Source organism: Dipodomys spectabilis, unplaced genomic scaffold (genome assembly GCF_019054845.1).
Source record: "Dipodomys spectabilis isolate Male_0828 unplaced genomic scaffold, ASM1905484v1 ptg000140l, whole genome shotgun sequence".
Lineage (NCBI taxonomy): Eukaryota > Metazoa > Chordata > Mammalia > Rodentia > Heteromyidae > Dipodomys > Dipodomys spectabilis.
The window spans coordinates 21,982,753-22,001,141 of record NW_024870817.1 but is presented as its reverse complement, the minus strand read 5'-3'; the positions used below and the strand labels follow the sequence as shown (position 1 = coordinate 22,001,141).

The 18,389-nt window shown below is 41.3% G+C and overlaps 1 protein-coding gene across 1 annotated transcript in view; it reads left to right on the top strand.

Moving 5' to 3' along the window:
- The window catches only part of Cmya5 (cardiomyopathy associated 5), an 89,047-nt gene that overhangs the window by 34,276 nt on the left and 36,382 nt on the right, over positions 1-18,389 (top strand). The window contains exons 2-4 of the mRNA XM_042691064.1: positions 1,623-11,280; positions 14,998-15,093; positions 16,538-16,771. Of these exons, the coding sequence (XP_042546998.1) occupies positions 1,623-11,280; positions 14,998-15,093; positions 16,538-16,771 (9,988 nt within the window). The remainder of the gene's footprint in view (positions 1-1,622; positions 11,281-14,997; positions 15,094-16,537; positions 16,772-18,389) is intronic.

The window sequence follows — 18,389 nt, the reverse complement described above, 5'->3', positions numbered from 1 at the left end:
TAAAGTACATTCCATTATTCTCCCAGTTTTGCCAATGATGAAAATGAAGCATAGCAAACTGGCATTTTCTGTCATCTGCCTTTTATTCAATGGTATGACTCAGAGTTCCTATGATATACTGGATAGTTAATTACACACACTTAACAATAGGGGATATAGTCTGCGAAATGTATCATTTGGTGATTTCATTGTTGTGTGAATATCAGTATTATACAAACCTGGATGGTAGGATCAATCACTGTAGGTGGTGATTGTTTCTCTCCCTCCCTCTCTCTCTTTTTCTCTCTCTCTTTGAGTATTTTGTTAAGGATTAAATCCAGGATCTGAATAACTTGCTAGGCAAGTGCTCTATCACTTGAGCTATGTTCCTGCACAATTGTCTATTGATGAAATTAAGAAATGCAAAGAACACAAGATCTGTGAGGTTGCTATAGTATAACATGGCATTATGATTCCAGCCCCCTACAGTAAACTTTTTAAAGTATAGTGTATAAAAAGCACTGATAACAAATAATAAACTTACATATGTACATGGTTTATTCTCATAATCTATTATTACATACTGTCCATACTGTAAACTATACGTGTTTTGTTGTTGTTGTTGGTTGTGGGGCTTGAACCCTGAGCCTGGGGCCTGTCTTTCACTGTTCAGCTCAAGGCAAATGCCCTACCGCTTGAGCCACAGCACCACTTGCCCATAACTATATATGCTATATTCTTTTATGATTTGTTGTATAGTAAATTTGTTTCTAAAGCATCACTGAAAATATGAGTGATACATTGAGTGATATCATCATGGCCGCTTTGTCACTAGGGAGTGGATATTTTCAGTTCTATTATAATGTCTTGGGACCATGGTGGTTTATGAAGTCCATTGTTGACCAATATGTTGTTATGTGATTGTATTTAAAACCAAAATTATGGAAGGGGAAGGGGAAGTAAGTGCTCCAAAATAAAGCTGGTTAGGGGTCAGAGTGATAAGAAGTTTGAATTCCTCCTCCCTGTGCTATGAAACTGAATTCAGAATCTGTACGAGCTAGGTAAGTGCTCTACCAGTGGTCTAAATCCATACCCCTTTAAATTTTTTTCTTATTCTATAGGTATGAAAAGTTCCCAGATATTTTTGAGTGAGGAGTTCCATGATGAAAATGTTAGATAGGCTGGACAGACAGACAGGAGAGGATGAGGGTGGAGAAGAAAAGAGGCAGATCTGATTCCAGCTGACCCGGTAGGAGATGTATGGCAGTAATCTAGGAGGGAAGTTAGGTTTGGAGGTGACACAGTTGCAAGAGACATGATAAGCATCCTGGTGACCGAGCAACAGTGATCAGTGAGTCGCAAGGGGGTAGGGAGACAGTCTAGGGAGGGGCAGTGCTGGACTAAACTCTGGCTTCCTTTGAGTGTGAGGGATATTGATTCATTCTGTCGTGGGAGATATTTGATATCCTGACTTCAATTTTTTTATATAATCTCTTCTTTATGTAGCTAGATGGCAACATTATCTTCATATTTTAATTTCACATGAATCCTTTGTTAAAGTATATTGACTTATTTTAATAATTAATATGAATATTGTCTTGTTATTCTAGTAATATAATTGTTGATGGTGTTATTCATTATAGGTTATCAGACCAGGATGAAGAGGGCAAGACCAAGCAGGAGTGTATCATCTCTGACCCCTCCTTTTCCATGGTGGCAGTTCAGCGGGAAGACAGTGGTATCACCTGGGAGACCAACTCAAGTAGATCTTCTACTCCTTGGGCCTCAGAAGAAAGTCAGACTTCCGGTGTGTGTAGTCTGGAAGGGTCAACTTTGAATTCTCCTCCAGGAAATGTTTCCTTCATTGTGGATGAAGTTAAGAAGGCTCGGAAGAGAAATCAGAAGTCAAAGCATGGCTCACCGTCATTGCGCCGGAAAGGCAGTAAAAAACGAAATTCTTTGGAATCCCAAGATCTTCCAGCACACAAAAATGACAATCCTTTAATTTCAGAGAGCCAAGCACTAACCACAGAGAAAGAGAAGTCATCTGCTGGCATTTATGATAAAACAAGAAAAAAGAAGACCACCTCAAATACTCCTCCTATTACTGGAGCAATATACAAAGAACACAAGCCGTTAGTGTTAAGACCTGTCTACATCGGAACAGTGCAATATAAAATCAAGATGTTTAACTCAGTAAAAGAAGAACTAATTCCTCTACAATTTTATGGAACGTTGCCAAAGGGTTATGTAATTAAAGAGATACATTATAGGAAGGGGAAAGATGCATCCATTAGTCTAGAGCCAGATTTGGACAATCGTGATTCTAGTGTAGTTTCGAAACGAGGCAAATCAGTAGCCCAAAGCATAGAAGATGACAAAGGGAAAGAGCTTGCTCCACCCTGGAGAGGCGCCCTCTCCAAGGGATCCAAGTCCTTTACCTCATTATTCAGCCATGAGGAGCAGAAGAAATCTTACGTTGATTCACCACTAAACGCCACACCACATACCAAGTATACAGATTCCTCTTATGCAAGGAATAACACTGCAGAGCAAGGACAACTCAGACCTCAACAGTCAGTGCCACAACAGTCAGAGGATGAGGTGGAAACTCACGAAACAAAGCCCACCTCTCTTCCATCTGCCACTGCGTTCCTGGAAACAGCAAAGGAAGAACTGAAACCAGATTCACAAGATTTTGAATCTTCAGAGATTGACTCTTCGAGCTCTCTAGCTTTCACTGATGAAGGAAAGAAGAGAGATACGCTTTCTGTTGACCATTCTGTGGCACTGGGCGCAGAGGAGGATTCTCTGGGGACACCAGGCCTGGTAACATCTACTGAGGAAGTGTTTGCACCAGGGGAGGAGGAACTGGAACTGATCTCACCAGATAGAGCAGAACCAGCCTCTGAACACTTGACTCCTCCTCACCCCAGTGCCCAGGGAGAGAAGAAGGAACACATGCCTGAGCCATTCATCTCTCTAACATTGCAAGAACCGGGGAAAGATGAAGTAGGAGAGTCTCTACCAACAGCTGCTACTACTGAACTTGAAGACTCTGACTTAGCAGAAGAAATCATAGAACTTGATTACCCAGAAAGTCCATTAGTTTCAGAGAAGCCCTTCCCATTACATGTGTCTCCTGAAGCGGAACACAAAGAAGAGAAGCCACCTCTACCTTTAGAGACAACACCCGTGCCTGACCATGTCACTTGGTCTGAGGAAGAAAGAGAGGAAAACGAGTCTGTTTCCACCGATTCTGCTTTTGCCTCAGAGTATTCAGTCCCACAAGATTTGAACCATGAACAAGAGAAGCAAGACGTTGAGGTGGTTCCTCCATCCACTGCAGAAGAAGTTTTGTTGGAGGAAGAGCGTGAGGAGTTGGAGCCTTATTCTCCATCTTTGGCCTCTGTGTCTGAGCGCTCTCTGTCACCATCAACAACTGAGAAAATCCCTGAGTGCCAGTCCCCATTGTTTTCAGCAGTTACATCGGAGATACTATCAGGAGATGAGGCCTTAGAAAGTGGGCCTTACACACCAGACTCCACATCTGCTTCTGAGTATTTACTTCCATCCCATGCAACACCAGACTCACTGAAGAAAACAATTGGTTCCAAGTCCCTGTTAAAACCACAGGGTTCTTCCGAGCCCATCGTTCTATCAGGAGAAGAGAAGGAAGACACTTCTCCATATTCTCCCACTGTGACCTCTATTTCTGAACCTTGTCTCTCACCACCCACAATGGAGACAACTTCTGTAAGTCAGTCACCACTGCCTGCTGCTCCTATGTCAGATCACACAGCCCTGTCAGATGACGAGAACCTAGGGAGTGAACATTTCATACCAGATTCAAAACTGACTTCCAAACCTACAGTTCCACCAAAAGCAACACAGGAATCCCAAAGGAAGATAATGGATGATGTGCCCCAACTCAAACAAAAAGGCATTTCTAAGCACAGAGCTTTGTCTGAAGAACAAAAGGAAACCCTTGGACCATATTCCCCAGATATAGCTTCAGCCCCTGAATGCACTTTCTTACCACACACCCCTGAGCTGATTTCTGAATGCCAGGCCTCACCACCCTCAGCCAGTCCCTCTGAAGATGGAGCCTTGTCAGAAGAGACAATAGAGACAGGGCGGTTTTCACCTTCTTCCACATCCACTTCTGATTTCTCAGCACCACCATATGCAACACCAGAGCCCCGGGAGGAAGAAATCACCCAGAGATCCCCTCTACATCTAAAAAGTGCCTCCTCACCTACAAATCTATCAGAACAGCGACAAGAAGACAGTGGCCCTTTTTCTCCTGATTCTGCATTTGCGTCAGAATTCTCATTTTCACCTTATGCAACTCAGGAAACAGGGAAAAGGGAACTTGAGTGTGATTCACCAGTGTGTTTAACATCACCATCTGAACCAACTATTTTGTCAGATGAAGACACTGAAGAAATGGAACTGTTTTCTCCAGACTCAGCATCCCAAGTTTCAATTCCACCCTATAGAATTCCAGACATGGAGAAAAATGAAATTGAGCCAGATCCCCTACTAACTCCAAGATCAGCTTCAGGATATTCCTACTTTTCAGAAGCAGAGGAGGGAGAGATGGGATCAACAGCTGCAACCCCAGTGCCTGAGCAAATATCTGAGCCTTTATCTGTCATGTCTGAGCCTGAAGACTCAAGCCTGCTGCCTGCAGTAAATAAAGCTGACCAAGAAGTCAAGTCAGATGCTCAAACAATCTCCACATCTGTATCTGAATATCTCATTTTGTCACATCAGCAGAAAACTCAGTCATCTGAACCTGAAGACAGGGTTCTACCATCTTTGACCAGTAGATTGGAGAAGGGAGAAATTAAGGTCAGTTCATCAGCAGCCACGGCACCTGCCTTATCACCCGAACAGTCATCCATGGCAAATGGAGAAAATAAACTTGTTTCTCCTGCATCTCAGTTTTCAGTTTCACCTGATTCAGTCCATGCAAAGAAAGAACAGGAGCCCAAAGCCTCACTTATTGTAAAAGTTGAAGAGGAGCAGATGACTTTGCCAAAAGTCAGAGAAGAACAAATTGTTTCCAATTCTCAAGCAGCTACAGCATGTGGATCGCAGGATCAAAAACTGGAGCCTCAGTCTCCAAATATTCCAGGGTCTGCGATGCAATATTCTTCACTTTTGCCTGACTTGGTAGATGAGCCAAAGAAGGATGTCAAACCCAGTTCCGCTCCAACTATGACTTCTGAACTAGAAGAGAGAAGGTTGTCAAAGAATGAGCCTGAAGTAGCAAAACCATCTTCATCTCCAAAGGAAACATCTATTTCTGGACCTGAGATTTTCTCTGAAGTGAAACATGATTCCAAAATATCGAGAGAGCTTCACTCAGCCTCGGCAGGAACAGGAAAGGAACTTGAACACAGTCCACCTGCACCAACCATTTCAGCTTTGCCAGAAGAAAGAAAGAAAAGAGCTGAACCCACAGTACCTGCAACGAAGCTTGATGTAAGCTTAACCAAGATAGCAAGAGAAGACATCCTGACAGATTCATCTCTTGCTACTCCTGTAGAACATGCAGGTTTATTAGCAAGACTAGGAGAAGATGAAGTAAGCAGAGGCTTGCCACCAACTGCAGTGATAGATGAGCATTCTGTACGAAAAGAAGAAAAAGTAACTAAAAGTGCTTCTCTCACTGAAACTTCTTTACCCAAAGATTCAGCTAGGTCAGAATCAGAGAAAGAAATTAAATTAGATTCATCTCCAAGTAGATCTTCTATAACAGAGCATTCTGTTTTGTCAAAAGTAGAAATGGAAGAAATTAAACCAGTGATGCCGGTATCTAAAGTGTCATCCTCTCAGCATTCTGATGTATCTGAGGAATCAAGAGTAGGAGAAAAACAAGGTCTTTCATTTTCTGCAAGCCTCAGCTCTGAACGTTCAGTTTCATCACAGAAGAACTTGGTGTCTGCCTCAGAGACATCAAGGCCAGAACCTTCTCTTTCACTCCACCTCAGTGAAGAAACCAAATTTCCTTCAGCACAAAACGTGTCACCTGTACCTAAACCTGTAATTCCAAAAAGCAAAAATGAGGAGACAACCATTTCTTCTCCTAAGTTTGAAAATTTAGTGTCAGAAGATTTAGAGCCAGCATTGCTGACTCTCGGGGATGGTGAGAACAAGCAAGCAGGAGAGGAATCTTCTCCAGTGCAAGATTTCCTCTCAGGAAAACAAGGACTTGCTGTGGCAGAGCTTCCTAGAGAGCATGAGAAGAAAGACAAGCTACTCCACCTATCCGAACTGCCAAGTGCTAGGTCCGAATTGCCTGGTGGTTTAAGTGGGCCAAGTGGGTCCATAGATATAAAAGCAATACAATCTCTTGTAACTGAAACTGGGGGTTCTGCTTTAGAAAAGAGTCGAGCTGAGCTTAGTTACAGAGGAGAAGGAAATGAAGAAAACAGGGAACGTCTTGAGTCTGCTACAAAACCATCAACGATTGTTTCCCCTGACATCCTTGTGGAACAAAAGAAGCCCGAAAGAGCACTTCATTCAGCTCAAGCTGTTACATTGCCCGATGTGAGCAGCTCTCAGGCAGATCAGCCAGAGCTGGGTGCCAAACAATTTTTATTTATGAAAGAAAATTTGCCTGTGGAACAATCAAAATCATTTATTTCACTTGAGCCTGCAGATGTGAAAGGAGCCACAATGAAAGAGTCTTTTCCTTTTCCAAAGGATGATAACAGGATGCTGCAAAAGCCAGATGATTTGGCTGGTCAACATGAAGGAGGAAGAAGAGAGTCTGAGCAGCTGGCTTCCTCTGGCAGCGATGCTCTGATGACAGAGCAGCTCCAGGCTGCTGCATCCGATGAGGATCAGACACGAGAAATCAAAACGCAGGCTCTGCCACATTCTGCTGAATTACAAGAACCAGTGTCTGCTCTCAATACCTCTATCAATGATGGTTTTGTTTTATCAACTAAAACTTACTTTTCTGAAGAAGTGAAATTGGCTCAAGGACCAAGTAGAGAAAGAAACGTAGCAGAGGAGAGACAGATCCATTCTATGATGGAGAAGGAAAGCTTGATATTGGAGAAAGTAAACGGTGAATTTTCCAAGGCTTCCAAAGCAGAGAACCAGAAAGAAATCAAACTACTTCCTGAAAAAACACCTCAGAAAGTGGTGCTTGGCCCATCAGTGGAAGGGATAGAGCCAGGCACTGTGAAAGCAGAAGTTGTGGAACCCACAATGGGCCAAGAAAATGAAGCCCACAGGAGCACATCTCCTCTACCTGAAGAGAAGACATTTGCAGAATCAAAAATGGTTCAGTCAAAGGTTGTACATAATAGTAATGAGGTAAGGAAACCAGCTCCTGAAATACCCACACGAAGGAAGCCCACCCCCTCAATCCAAGCACCTGAAGAACCTCAAGCCCCCGAGATACCTGAGGTGACACAAAAACTTCCCGAAAAGCCTAAGGTGGTGGAGCAAAGTCTTCCTGAGGAAAAGGGAAAGAAAGGAATTTCATCTTTCAAATCATGGATGTCCAGTTTATTTTTTGGATCAAGCACTTCAGAAGACAAAGTTGCTGAAAAAGAGTTAGAAACTCAGCCAAGTCCCTCTGTAGAGAAAGCAGTGACCATAGTAGAGCCTGAAGGTACAATTCCTCCTGATGCTGGTGTAAGTCGGAAAACAGCTGATCTTTCAGTACCGGAGGTAAAACTTAAAATGGCTGAAGAATGCAGAGTTAAATCTACAGAAGGTCAAGACCTTAAAGAAAACTCCACATCTTTATCAAACACAGAAGCTTTAGAACAGCCCAAATCCAACTTTGAAGTCTATAGTGAAGATTATGAGAAGAAAGAAATCTCAGACTATTCAGAGAAAATGGGTATAAAGTTAACTACAACTGAGGAGAATCTTGGAATTCAACCTTATTCCCCTATGGGTGAGAAATCAGTAATGGAAGAAGCCAAAAATGTGATTCCTTTCCCTGTTCCTGAGAGTAAAAGCCACCAGAAGCCAGCAAGCATTCCTTCATCTCCATGGAATGTTGCTATTCTTAAGGAAGAGCCAAGCCTTGATCAAAAAGAAAAATCACATATTTCCTTTGATGTAGTAGATAAGATGCCACAACAGCCCAAAGAAGTTTCATCTGACATCACAAGTAAATATACAAAGAAGCAATCAGAGAAGCCTGCAGAGCAAATAATTTTGTCAGTACAAGAATCAAAAGACAGCTTAGCTAATCTTGGCGAGGACAGGTTCAAGAAGGAAATGTCCAAATCTACTTTGAAACATTCTGAAGAGAAGAAAGATAGCCTGGAAACGACACCATTTGCCTTGACAGAAAAGAAGGAGATAGTAGAAAACCCCGAAGTGATGGTTTCTTTCAAGCATAGAGAAAATCAAGGAATAGGGGAGTCACAAATGATACCTGACTTTAGACCTACTAAACTAGGAGAATCAAGAGTTGCTGTGAGCCTGGAGCACATCTATTCAAAAGAACACAAGGAAAGGTCTGACATTATTGTAGCTTCTGAGAAGGAAAGAGAAGGAAAAGACAGGCAGGCACAGATATTTTCAGAAGAAAGGAAGCAGGAAAGCCAACCGTACTCTTTGACTATAGCCCGGTCTGTGCCTGAAAACCCACCTGTCTCTTTAGGTCATTCTTTGGATGAAACTCAACCACTTTCATCCATTAAAACACCACCAATTACTGAAAAACCAGAAAGCATGCTCTCAGAGGCTCACCCAGAAATCAGGGAAAGAATGACAGTTGAAACTCAACCATATCCATTAGAAGAAAGTAAAGTTTTGGTGGAGAAAACCAAGGTATTCCGCCCAGTGGTTCCACATCATGATGAAATAGATAACCATTTGTTACCTCAGGAAGGAAATCTGGTATTAGAAAAGTCAAGCAAAGGAAAAGTCATGTCAAGTCTCAAAGAGGAAAAGTTTATTGTATCAGACCTATCCAATGATGGCTCAGTAGCTATCACAAATGAAAGCATTAAGCGAGGACCTCTGTCTCCAGACTCTGAAATGACATTAGATCTTCCTTCTAATGAAACAAAGAAATTAGAAACACCGCCATATTTGCTGTCACTGGGGAAGCCACAACCTCTTGTTTCAGGAACTTCTCCAGAAATTAGTACAATGAAGAAACAGGAAGTTCCATGGTCAGAATTAACTCCAGATAGGCCTACTGTCCATACCATGCAAACATTTAAAGACCACCCATCTGAGATACCTAAACAATCCATTCTTGTTTCAAGGCGCCATTTTGAGACAAGAGGAGATGCCCACATAAATGAACCACATTCTTCAGCAACAAGCAATTATGCTCAATTTATAATGAATACATCAGCAATCATTGCTGATGAAATGACTTCTACCAAGGAAATGTCCAAGGAGCCTGAAGGCACAAATGCAAAAGAGGAAGAATTTACAGCAACTAGTAAGCCAGTAGGACTTTCAGAAGATCAGAAGAGTGCCTTCAGTATCATTTCTGAAGGCTGTGAAATATTGAATATTCATGCTCCTGCCTTTATTCCTTCAGTGGATCAGGAAGAAAGTGAACAAATGCAAGCTGAGTTAGAATGTTTGCAAGAGAAAGCCCCATTTAAAACAACATTCCTCCATGAGGAAAGTGAGGAAGTTGTTTCCCATGGAACCCGAAAGAACAACTTAAATGATTCTGATAGAAAAGGAAGGAAGGAAAGTGAACAAAAGGCAACTCATAAAACAAAAGAGGAGAGAGCCACCAATCCAGAGACAGGTGATTTAATTTTTACTCAGCAGATAATTCCCAGTGAAGAAGATTATTTTGAAAAATACACTTTGATCGATTATAACATCTCCCCAGATCCAGAAAAGCAGAAAGCTCCATGGAAATTAACGATTGAAGAGGAAGTTTCAAAGAGAGCTAGAGAAGAAACTTCCCCAGAAAGTTCACAGCAGAGTGTCCTGGAACACAAATATGACTTGGTGAAATTAGATGAAAGCTTTCATGGATTAGAAAAGGACCACAAAAAATTACCTCACCCAGAGCCACAAAAATCTTTGGTTATCCGAGAATCAGCGGATGCAACCTCTTCAAAGGGCACAAACAGAGATGTGGACTCTAGGTCACCTGGAATGCCTTTATTTGATGCAGAAGAAGGAGTTTTGTCAAGAGCTCAGATATTTCCTACCACTGTCAAAGCTGTGAATCCTGAGCTTCTGGGAGAGCCACCTGCACTTGCATTTTTATATAAGGATCTGTATGAAGAGGCAATTGGGCAGAAGAAGGGAGAAGGCAAGACAGCTAATGAAGGTGACAGTGTGAATCCGGAGACATCACTTCCGAGCAGACATTCTGACATTGACGATGGCAGAGGAATGTATTTTGAGAAGTACACACTCAGGGATGACATTCTTCTTGACACATCTGTAACTCAAAAGGACCAAGGCCAAGGTCTAGAAGAAAAACCAGTTGTTAAGGATGATTCATACCAACTGATAGCTGCAGAAGAAGACAGTTGGGGGAAGCCCGGAGTTATTTGGAAGAAGAGTCTGGAAGAAGAACCACAGGCTATTTATAGAGAAAAAGAACCAATTGGCCACATGGAGATGCATGGTGACGTGGCAACACAGAGGAAAGTAGCCATAGCTGAGGAAGTCAGAGTGGTTACTCAAAAAATGAGCTATGCAGTTCCATTTGAAGACACCTGTCAAGTTTCAGAGGGTGCAGAAGAACCAAGCACTCAGGGCAACGAGGTAGGAAATGCAAGTCCAGAGGTCAATTTGAATGTCCCAGTACAAGTGTCTTTCCCAGAGGAAGAAGAATTTGCATCTGGTGCTACCTATATTCAAGAAACACCACCAGAAGGATCTAGAAGACTGGTCCCAGCTGAGCCAAGTGAAGAGAGACTCCGCAATAGCCCTGTACAGGATGAATATGAATTTGTTGAGTCCATGAATTATGAAGTGGTCAGTCAAAACATTTTATCAGGAGAACTACATTCAGAATCCACATCTAAAAATGTGTTATCTCAAGAAAAGGAATCCTTTGAACACCTCAAGAAACATGAATTTGCAAGAGAGGCAGAACAAAGTATGTCTGCTGAACAGAAAGAGTTGGGTAGAGAGAGGACAGAAGAAGACCAATTAGTGTCAGCGTTAGTGACTGAGAAGGCACAAAAAGAACCAAAAAGGTCCCAGGTTGAGGCATATTGCTATACCTGTAAAAGCCTAATTTCTGCAATGGACAAGGCATTTGACACCCACAAAGACCATGAGATTTCAACGCTTGACACAGCAATAAGTGCTGTTAAGGTAAATCCATTTTAAAACCAACAATATAATGTAGTCACTTTTATATTATATGACTGATATTTAGTATATTCATCCTTAAGCAGAATAATCTGAAGGACAACTAAGAATGCTTCTCTAAGGATTTAGTTAAGATTGGTTTGACAAGCTGGGCACCATTGGCTCACACATGTAATCCTAGTTGCTAGTTACTTGGAAGACTGAGATCTAAGGATTGTGGCCTGAAGTCAGCCTAGGAAGGAAAGTCTGGAAGAGCCTTATGTCCAATAATCACCAAAAAGCTGGAAGTAGAGTTGTGTCTTGAGTCGTAGAGTCCTCCATGAATGGAAAAGCTCAAAAACAGCGTCTAGGCTCTGAGTTCAAGGCCATGTGCACACATGCATGCGCGTGTGCGCTTGCACACACACACACACAGATTAGTTTGAGAAATACTTGTTGGACATATACTATATGCAAGGCAATTTTCTAAGTCCTAGGGATTTAGGAGCATTGCCTATGAGGGGCTTGTCATCTTATAGGAATGACCACGTTTTCAAAAATGCCAAAATGGCTCACATCTGTAATCCTAGCTACTTAGGATAGTGGTTTGAAGCCAGCCTGGGCAGGAAACTTTGAAAAGCTGGAAGTAGAGCTATGGCTCAAGTAGTAGAGCACTAATCTTGAGGAAAAAAAAAAAAGCTCAGGGACACCACCCAGTCCCTGAGTTAAAGCTCTAGGACTACCCTCCCCCCACAATAGCCAAATGACTTTACACTTAAAATATATACTTCTGAATAGAAAATATAGTTTAGTTATATAATCTGCAATATTGTCCTTGAAGTATACCTATATTACGTTGAGCAATTTAAAAATGTTTTCCTTTGTTGAGTGATGTCTCTTGCAATTAGATCTTCTAAAACCACTGTAGAAACACAATGAAAAACACTAAAGGAGAAAATCAAGAAGAGAAATGGTAACATTTTAATCTAAAGAATGTAAAAATGTATGTAAATGAAGGGGTAAATGGTAATCTCTGGTTGTAGGGGCTTGTCCAGCTTGTCTTGGTGGAAAGAAAGATAACTAAATAAATGTATTTTACTAATAAAAAAAATGTTTTCCCTCTGGTGTTACTAGAGTTGAAACTCAGGACCTAACACTTGCTAGGTGGGTGCTTTATGACTGAGCCATACCTCTATCCCTATTGTAAATTTTATAAAAATACTGAAACAGATTTAAAATTTTGATTTTCTACTTTGGCTTATAAAATATGCTCAAAGGGCAATTTTCACATTCTTTTTGCCTATTTTTATAACATCCTATAAACATAATGTCCTCTAATGTCACAACACATACCCTATATATATGATTACAAAGATCCCACTTCTTTGGAGATGGCCATTGGAAACCAGCATTGAATCTTTGATTCTCTCATCTACTTTCAATTACTTCTAATAGTTTTCCTCTGCCTCTTTGTTTCTCAGACAGCAGCCAGAGTGATCTTAAAATTGGCAAATAACAACATGAGTGGAGCACTTACTCTGTGCCAAGCCTGTGCTATGTTATTTATATACAGGATGCTTTTGACACCTTATAGCTCCCCTGTCTCTACCATCAATTTGTACATAATGAAATGTGCTCAGTTTGTTTAAGTGATTTGCCAAGGTGATCGGATGCAGAGCTGGGATTGGTAACTAGGGCAGGATGATGCCAGAGTTCACACTATTGACTGTATAGCCATATTTGTTGGCTCAGAAGCTTGTTAATAACAGTGATTTAAAAAATGACCATCCAATTAGGTTGCTGTTAAATAACTGTCAAGCTCATGTTGATTAAATAAAATTATATATGAGAATCCTGGTTTTTATCTCCCTACCAAATTAATCCTTCTCAACTGATTCTATTTTTCCAGGGAAAAATTCTGTTAAAACTTTACCTATTAAAGTTTAGAGGAAGTGGGTGGAGCAACTTCTTTTGTGAGATCTAAACCTCAGATGTGTTAGCTCAGTGAAGTGTAGCCCATTTCACAGTGATACTTGTTAAGGAACAGCTACCAGATACCATCAGAAGAAAGAAGCAGATTTTTCAGATTTCTTAACTATGTTTTGTTCATCTGTAAGTTTTGAAAATGAAAACTGTTAATTGAAAATTTTCAAAAGTAGAACTGTAACCTGCTTAAAAATCTTTTAGGTTTTTTTTTTTCTCCTTGATCTTCTCTAAAGAGTATGAGGACAAAGTATGAACTAGTTAACTAAAGCCAGGGAAGCTTGCTTCATTATGCTATATCAACCATGAGATTAATAGTTGGTTGACAACTTTTTAGAAATAAAAATCAATTAAAAATTGTAAGTTGAGAATTCTTTAGCCTTTTATAGGTGGGCTTTTGTACTTGTGTAAGGCATTGATCGTTGCATGTACAAATTACTCCTCCACCCTTTCATAGTGGCCTAACTTTTGTCCATCATTCTCTTCCTTTCATTCATTTTCTTCTTTCTTAATGTTTATGGACTTTTTTTTATGTCCAGAATGTTTTTCATCATTAGAATTGAGAGGAAAAACTTAAAAAAAAAAAAAAGATGGTCTTGTAGGACCACCCAAATCATTACGGGGTTGTGGTATGGGATACAATGTGCTTTGGGGAGGGAAATAGTGGAGTCGAAAGGGGAGCCCTGGAGAAGATGTCTCTGAAAACATGGCTGAACCTTAAGTGAGATAGTGAGTGCTGTGGTAGAAGTCATAGGCCAGGAGAACATTCTAGAGATAGAGAACACCCTTGGAAAGAGTCCAAGGAAAGATTACAGCCTGTTGATGGGAGCTGGGAGGCACGGGGGGCATGGGTTGCAGAGGGAAGGACAGGGCAGATCCTGTAGAGACCTCAGCAATGTAGTGTCATCACCGTTCTGTGGATAGTCAGATGGTTGAACCTCTGTTACTCTGTTTAGTTTGTTTATTTAATACATTGGTTGTTGTTGTTGTTGTTACTTGTGGGGCTTGAACTCGGCCTGGGCACTGTCCTTGAGCTCTTTCACTCAAGACTGGTGCTCCACCACTTTCAGCAACAGCGCCACTTCCAGTTTTTGAGTGGTTGATTGGAGATAAGAGTCTTGGGGACTTTTCTGACTTTTCCAGGCTGGCTTTGAACCGTGATCCTCAGATCTCAGCCTCCTGAATAGTTTGGATTACAGGTGTGAGCCACCAGCGCCCTGTATCCCATACATTTTTTAATCTGGTTATCACCTCTTGAGAAGTTTAACCCTTTGAAGGTTGCCATAACTTTTGGGTCCTTTTAGTAGTCATTTGGTACGATAGACTTCTTCAGGTGGCACTCTGCTCACCCCATGTCCTTCATGCATACCACATGTGCCTATGTGAGGACACTGCTCAGGTATATTGAAGCATTTTAGCAAAAAGGCTGCTGTCTGAGACTATATAAAACTCAAGACCTAAGGCGAAAGCTTTTACACCCATAGTTCATTAAAGTAAGTATGCTTTGAGCTCACCATCTTACCTTTCTTGCATGAGAAAATTAAAGTAACTTTCAATAGTTGTGCACCTCCGGTTTATCATATAAAATTTCCTGCAGTTTAGATGAAGCAGCAAAAATAACTCAAGGATTGGTTTGTTAGTGAGTATGGTATAGTGTCTACCAAATACATTAAATTTGTAGAGAACAAGTAGAACCTATTCCTTGAAGTTCTTTTTCCAAGTATTATACACTAAGGATCTTTTAATTCTTTTTTTCAGGTACAATTAGCAGAATTTCTTGAAAATTTACAAGAAAAGTCCTTGAGGATTGAAGCCTTTGTTAGTGAGATAGAATCCTTTTTTAATACCATTGAGGTAAGTTCATAAAATCCCTTTTATTCTATCCTGGTTTGTTTAGTATTACCATTAAGTGATTCTGAGCTAAAAAGATCTGAACTAGTGTGTGTGTGTGTGTGTGTGTGTGTGTGTGTGTGTGTGTGTGTGTGTGTGTGTTTTCTCCCACTGTTGTCTTTGTTTATTCAAAGGAAAGCTCTTAGAGTCTTCCCTTTGCGTGTAATCAGTGAGAGTATTATCTGCCTAAGGATCAAGGACTTGTCCTTAAACATACACATTTATTGGGAACTTACCAAAATGCTTTACCTACTTTACCTAAATGAATCCTCATTAGTAGTATATGAGTTAGGTGTTTCTTTTGTTGTTGTTGTTGTTGTCGTCGGTTGTGGGGCTTGAACTCTGGGCCTGGACACTGTCCCTCAGCTTTTCAGCTCAAGGGCTGTGCTCTGCCATTAGAGCCACAGTACCACTTCTGGTTTCCTGGTGGTTTATTGGCGATAAGAGTCTCACAGACTTTCCTGCCTGGGCTGGCTTTGAACCATGATCCTCAGATCTCAGCCTCCTGAGTAGCTAGGATTGCAGGCACCCGGTTAGGTGTTACTCTTGAATTCATTTCATATGTAGAGAATCTGAGACTTAGAATTAAGTACATTACTTTCTTACCCCTCATTGGGGTGACTCTGAAGAACTGCTCCAGGCTCAATGAGTGCCTCTCATAGTAATACTGTACTGGATGAGATCGTGTCTCCTGGCAGATGGCTTCTGCACCTCCACAGTGAAGGGATTTGGTAGAAATGCTCCATCCTTGTCCAGAGATGACCTAGACACCCTCATCGGTCACCAGGAGTGGTGGAGATCTCCAGCCACAGCTGAAGGCTGCTGCACAATTCCTAGGTTCCTGTCATAGATCAGTGAGCCAATGATTTTTATTGCCCCCTCCTCCAAGTGTCTCTTTTAGAGCAGGGTAGCCAGTCCACTGGGTGTGTCTGGATGGGTGATAAAGTTTCTCTTATTGTGGCAGAAGCTTCCCTGCCCCATCCCTGGAGAACATTTTACATTTTATTTGATTGATGATGGCCAGGGACCCTTCCTCTCTGCAATTTTTATATCTATATCTATATTTTATTGTGTGTGTGTGTGTGTGTGTGTGTGTGTGTGTGTGTGTGTTTGTGTATGGTGCTGAAGATGATACCCAGGGCCTCATGAATGCTAGACAAAACATTCTACCACTAAGCTACATCTTAGCCCCCCAAACTCTCTTGGTGGTCCTCTTACAGTGCGTTATATTACAAAATTAATTATGGCAAAGGAGGTTGGTAGGTGAGAAATTTAGACCATGCATGTAACATTTGATTCTCTCATCAGGATGTCAGAAATCATGTCTTTAAAAGGAAAAAAGTTGGGAGGAAGAGATACACATGTACTTCTTGTGTCATTCTGAAGTGTCTTTGTTCCCATCTTCTAGGAAAACTGTAGCAAAAAGGAAAAAAGACTGGAAGAACAGAATGAGGAAATGATGAAGAAAGTTTTGGCACAGTACGACGAGAAAGCCCAGAGCTTTGAGGAAGTGAAGAAGAAGAAGATGGAGTTCCTGCATGATCAGATGGTCCACTTTCTGCAGAGCATGGACACCGCCAAGGACACACTGGAGACGGTTGTGAGAGAGGCGGAAGAGCTTGACGAGACTGTCTTCCTGACTGTAAGCACCAAGGAAAATGCGTCTCCACACCTGGAGCCCACCTGGAGCCCACTCTGACACCAGTCTATTTTTAAAACTTCATCTTTCAATGTTCCTTAAGGTCACTCACAAGTCAGGGGTAGTAGTTCACACCTGTAATCCCAGCCTCTGGGGCTGGAAGGATTGTGAGTTTGAGGTTAGGATAAGTAGGAAGTTCTAAGTAGTAAATTCTGGGTTATGCTAGGAAATCCTGTGACAAACACACAGAAACACACACATACATTCCCACAATTATTTATATCTTAGCATGGGGCTTATACAATTCTGTCTTTTTAAAAGTATCTTCGTAGTCTACTTTCTGTAGAAAAGGCCCCCCAAAACCCCAAAGGTAGAATTTCTAGATCCAGCTAAAAGGCCATAGATTCAGGCTACCACATCTTCCTTCTGTCACATTGGATTGGTCACCTTGTAAGGGGGGGGAAAGCAGTCTTGAAACATTATTCCTGCTGTGTCTTCCTTCTCAGGGTGAGCCCTGTCTGCTGGTGTTTGGCATCTTCTTGATGGCTCTGAGACCTGTCCTCCCCACCGGCTAATCTGAGATGGCCTCTATTCCCTGTAATCCTTGCCAAGTGATGGAGAGTAACATTTTGGTACACTTTTAGGGAAAAAGGAGGATACAAATTTCAGCATCTCAGGAATTCAGTAATGTTTTTATAAGGAGTTCCCTGAAGACTGGAGTCTTTAATTCAAATGACAACATGTAGAAAGGAGATTGTCAGCCTGCACCCAGAGGCTCCCCTTGCTTCTGCAACATTAGTACGATGCTGCTCTTCTATGGGGCCAGGATTTACCAGGAGTAGTGAAGGCCCATTGCCAAATGGGAAAGGGCCACCGTGGATAATGTGTGGGGAAACTCTCTTTCATAGGTCCTCATCCCCATAGCCATCTAGGAAGTCTGGAAATAGAAAAAAGCAAAATGGACATTGTCTCTGTAGCAGGACATTTGTACCAGGGAAAATTTGGGTCAAGTGGACCTGACCATCCTTAAAGGATAATTAGACTCCTTGGGTTGCTTTCTACTTAGTCAAGGCAAAGCTTTAATATTTTTAAATTGAGCATCTCTTATGAAGCATAGCATTATTAAGATACTTTATGTGTTCCCTGGAAACCTTTACTTTGAGAAAAAATGTTTTCTTCTTTCTAGAAGAACAAGTTGGGAGAAAAAGTTTTTTTCCCCTGCTTATAAGAAAGATCTATATCTATTCTAAAACATTATAAATTACAGGAAAATATAGAGAAGGTATCACTCATAATTACTGATTATACTTTTTTGATATATATCCCACATTGAGAAAATTTAAGTCATTTTTCTTGCTTCAGAGAATTCTCTTCTGGAAGCTAAGTCATTAGTTAATAAATGGAAAGAAGCAGAATATGAACAACTCATTGGCTGCCTTGCTGGTAAAAAGAGAACAGAGGAAAAATTCAGACTAAAATCCCTCCCTCTCCACCTCTCAATTCATGTCCACACTTTGACTACCAACCCCCTGAATACACTCATTCCTCTGTTATCCAGACTAAAGCCTCAAAGAGAAACAGCCTTAGGGAAGCTGAGGGGTCATGTGTAATCTTAATGCTC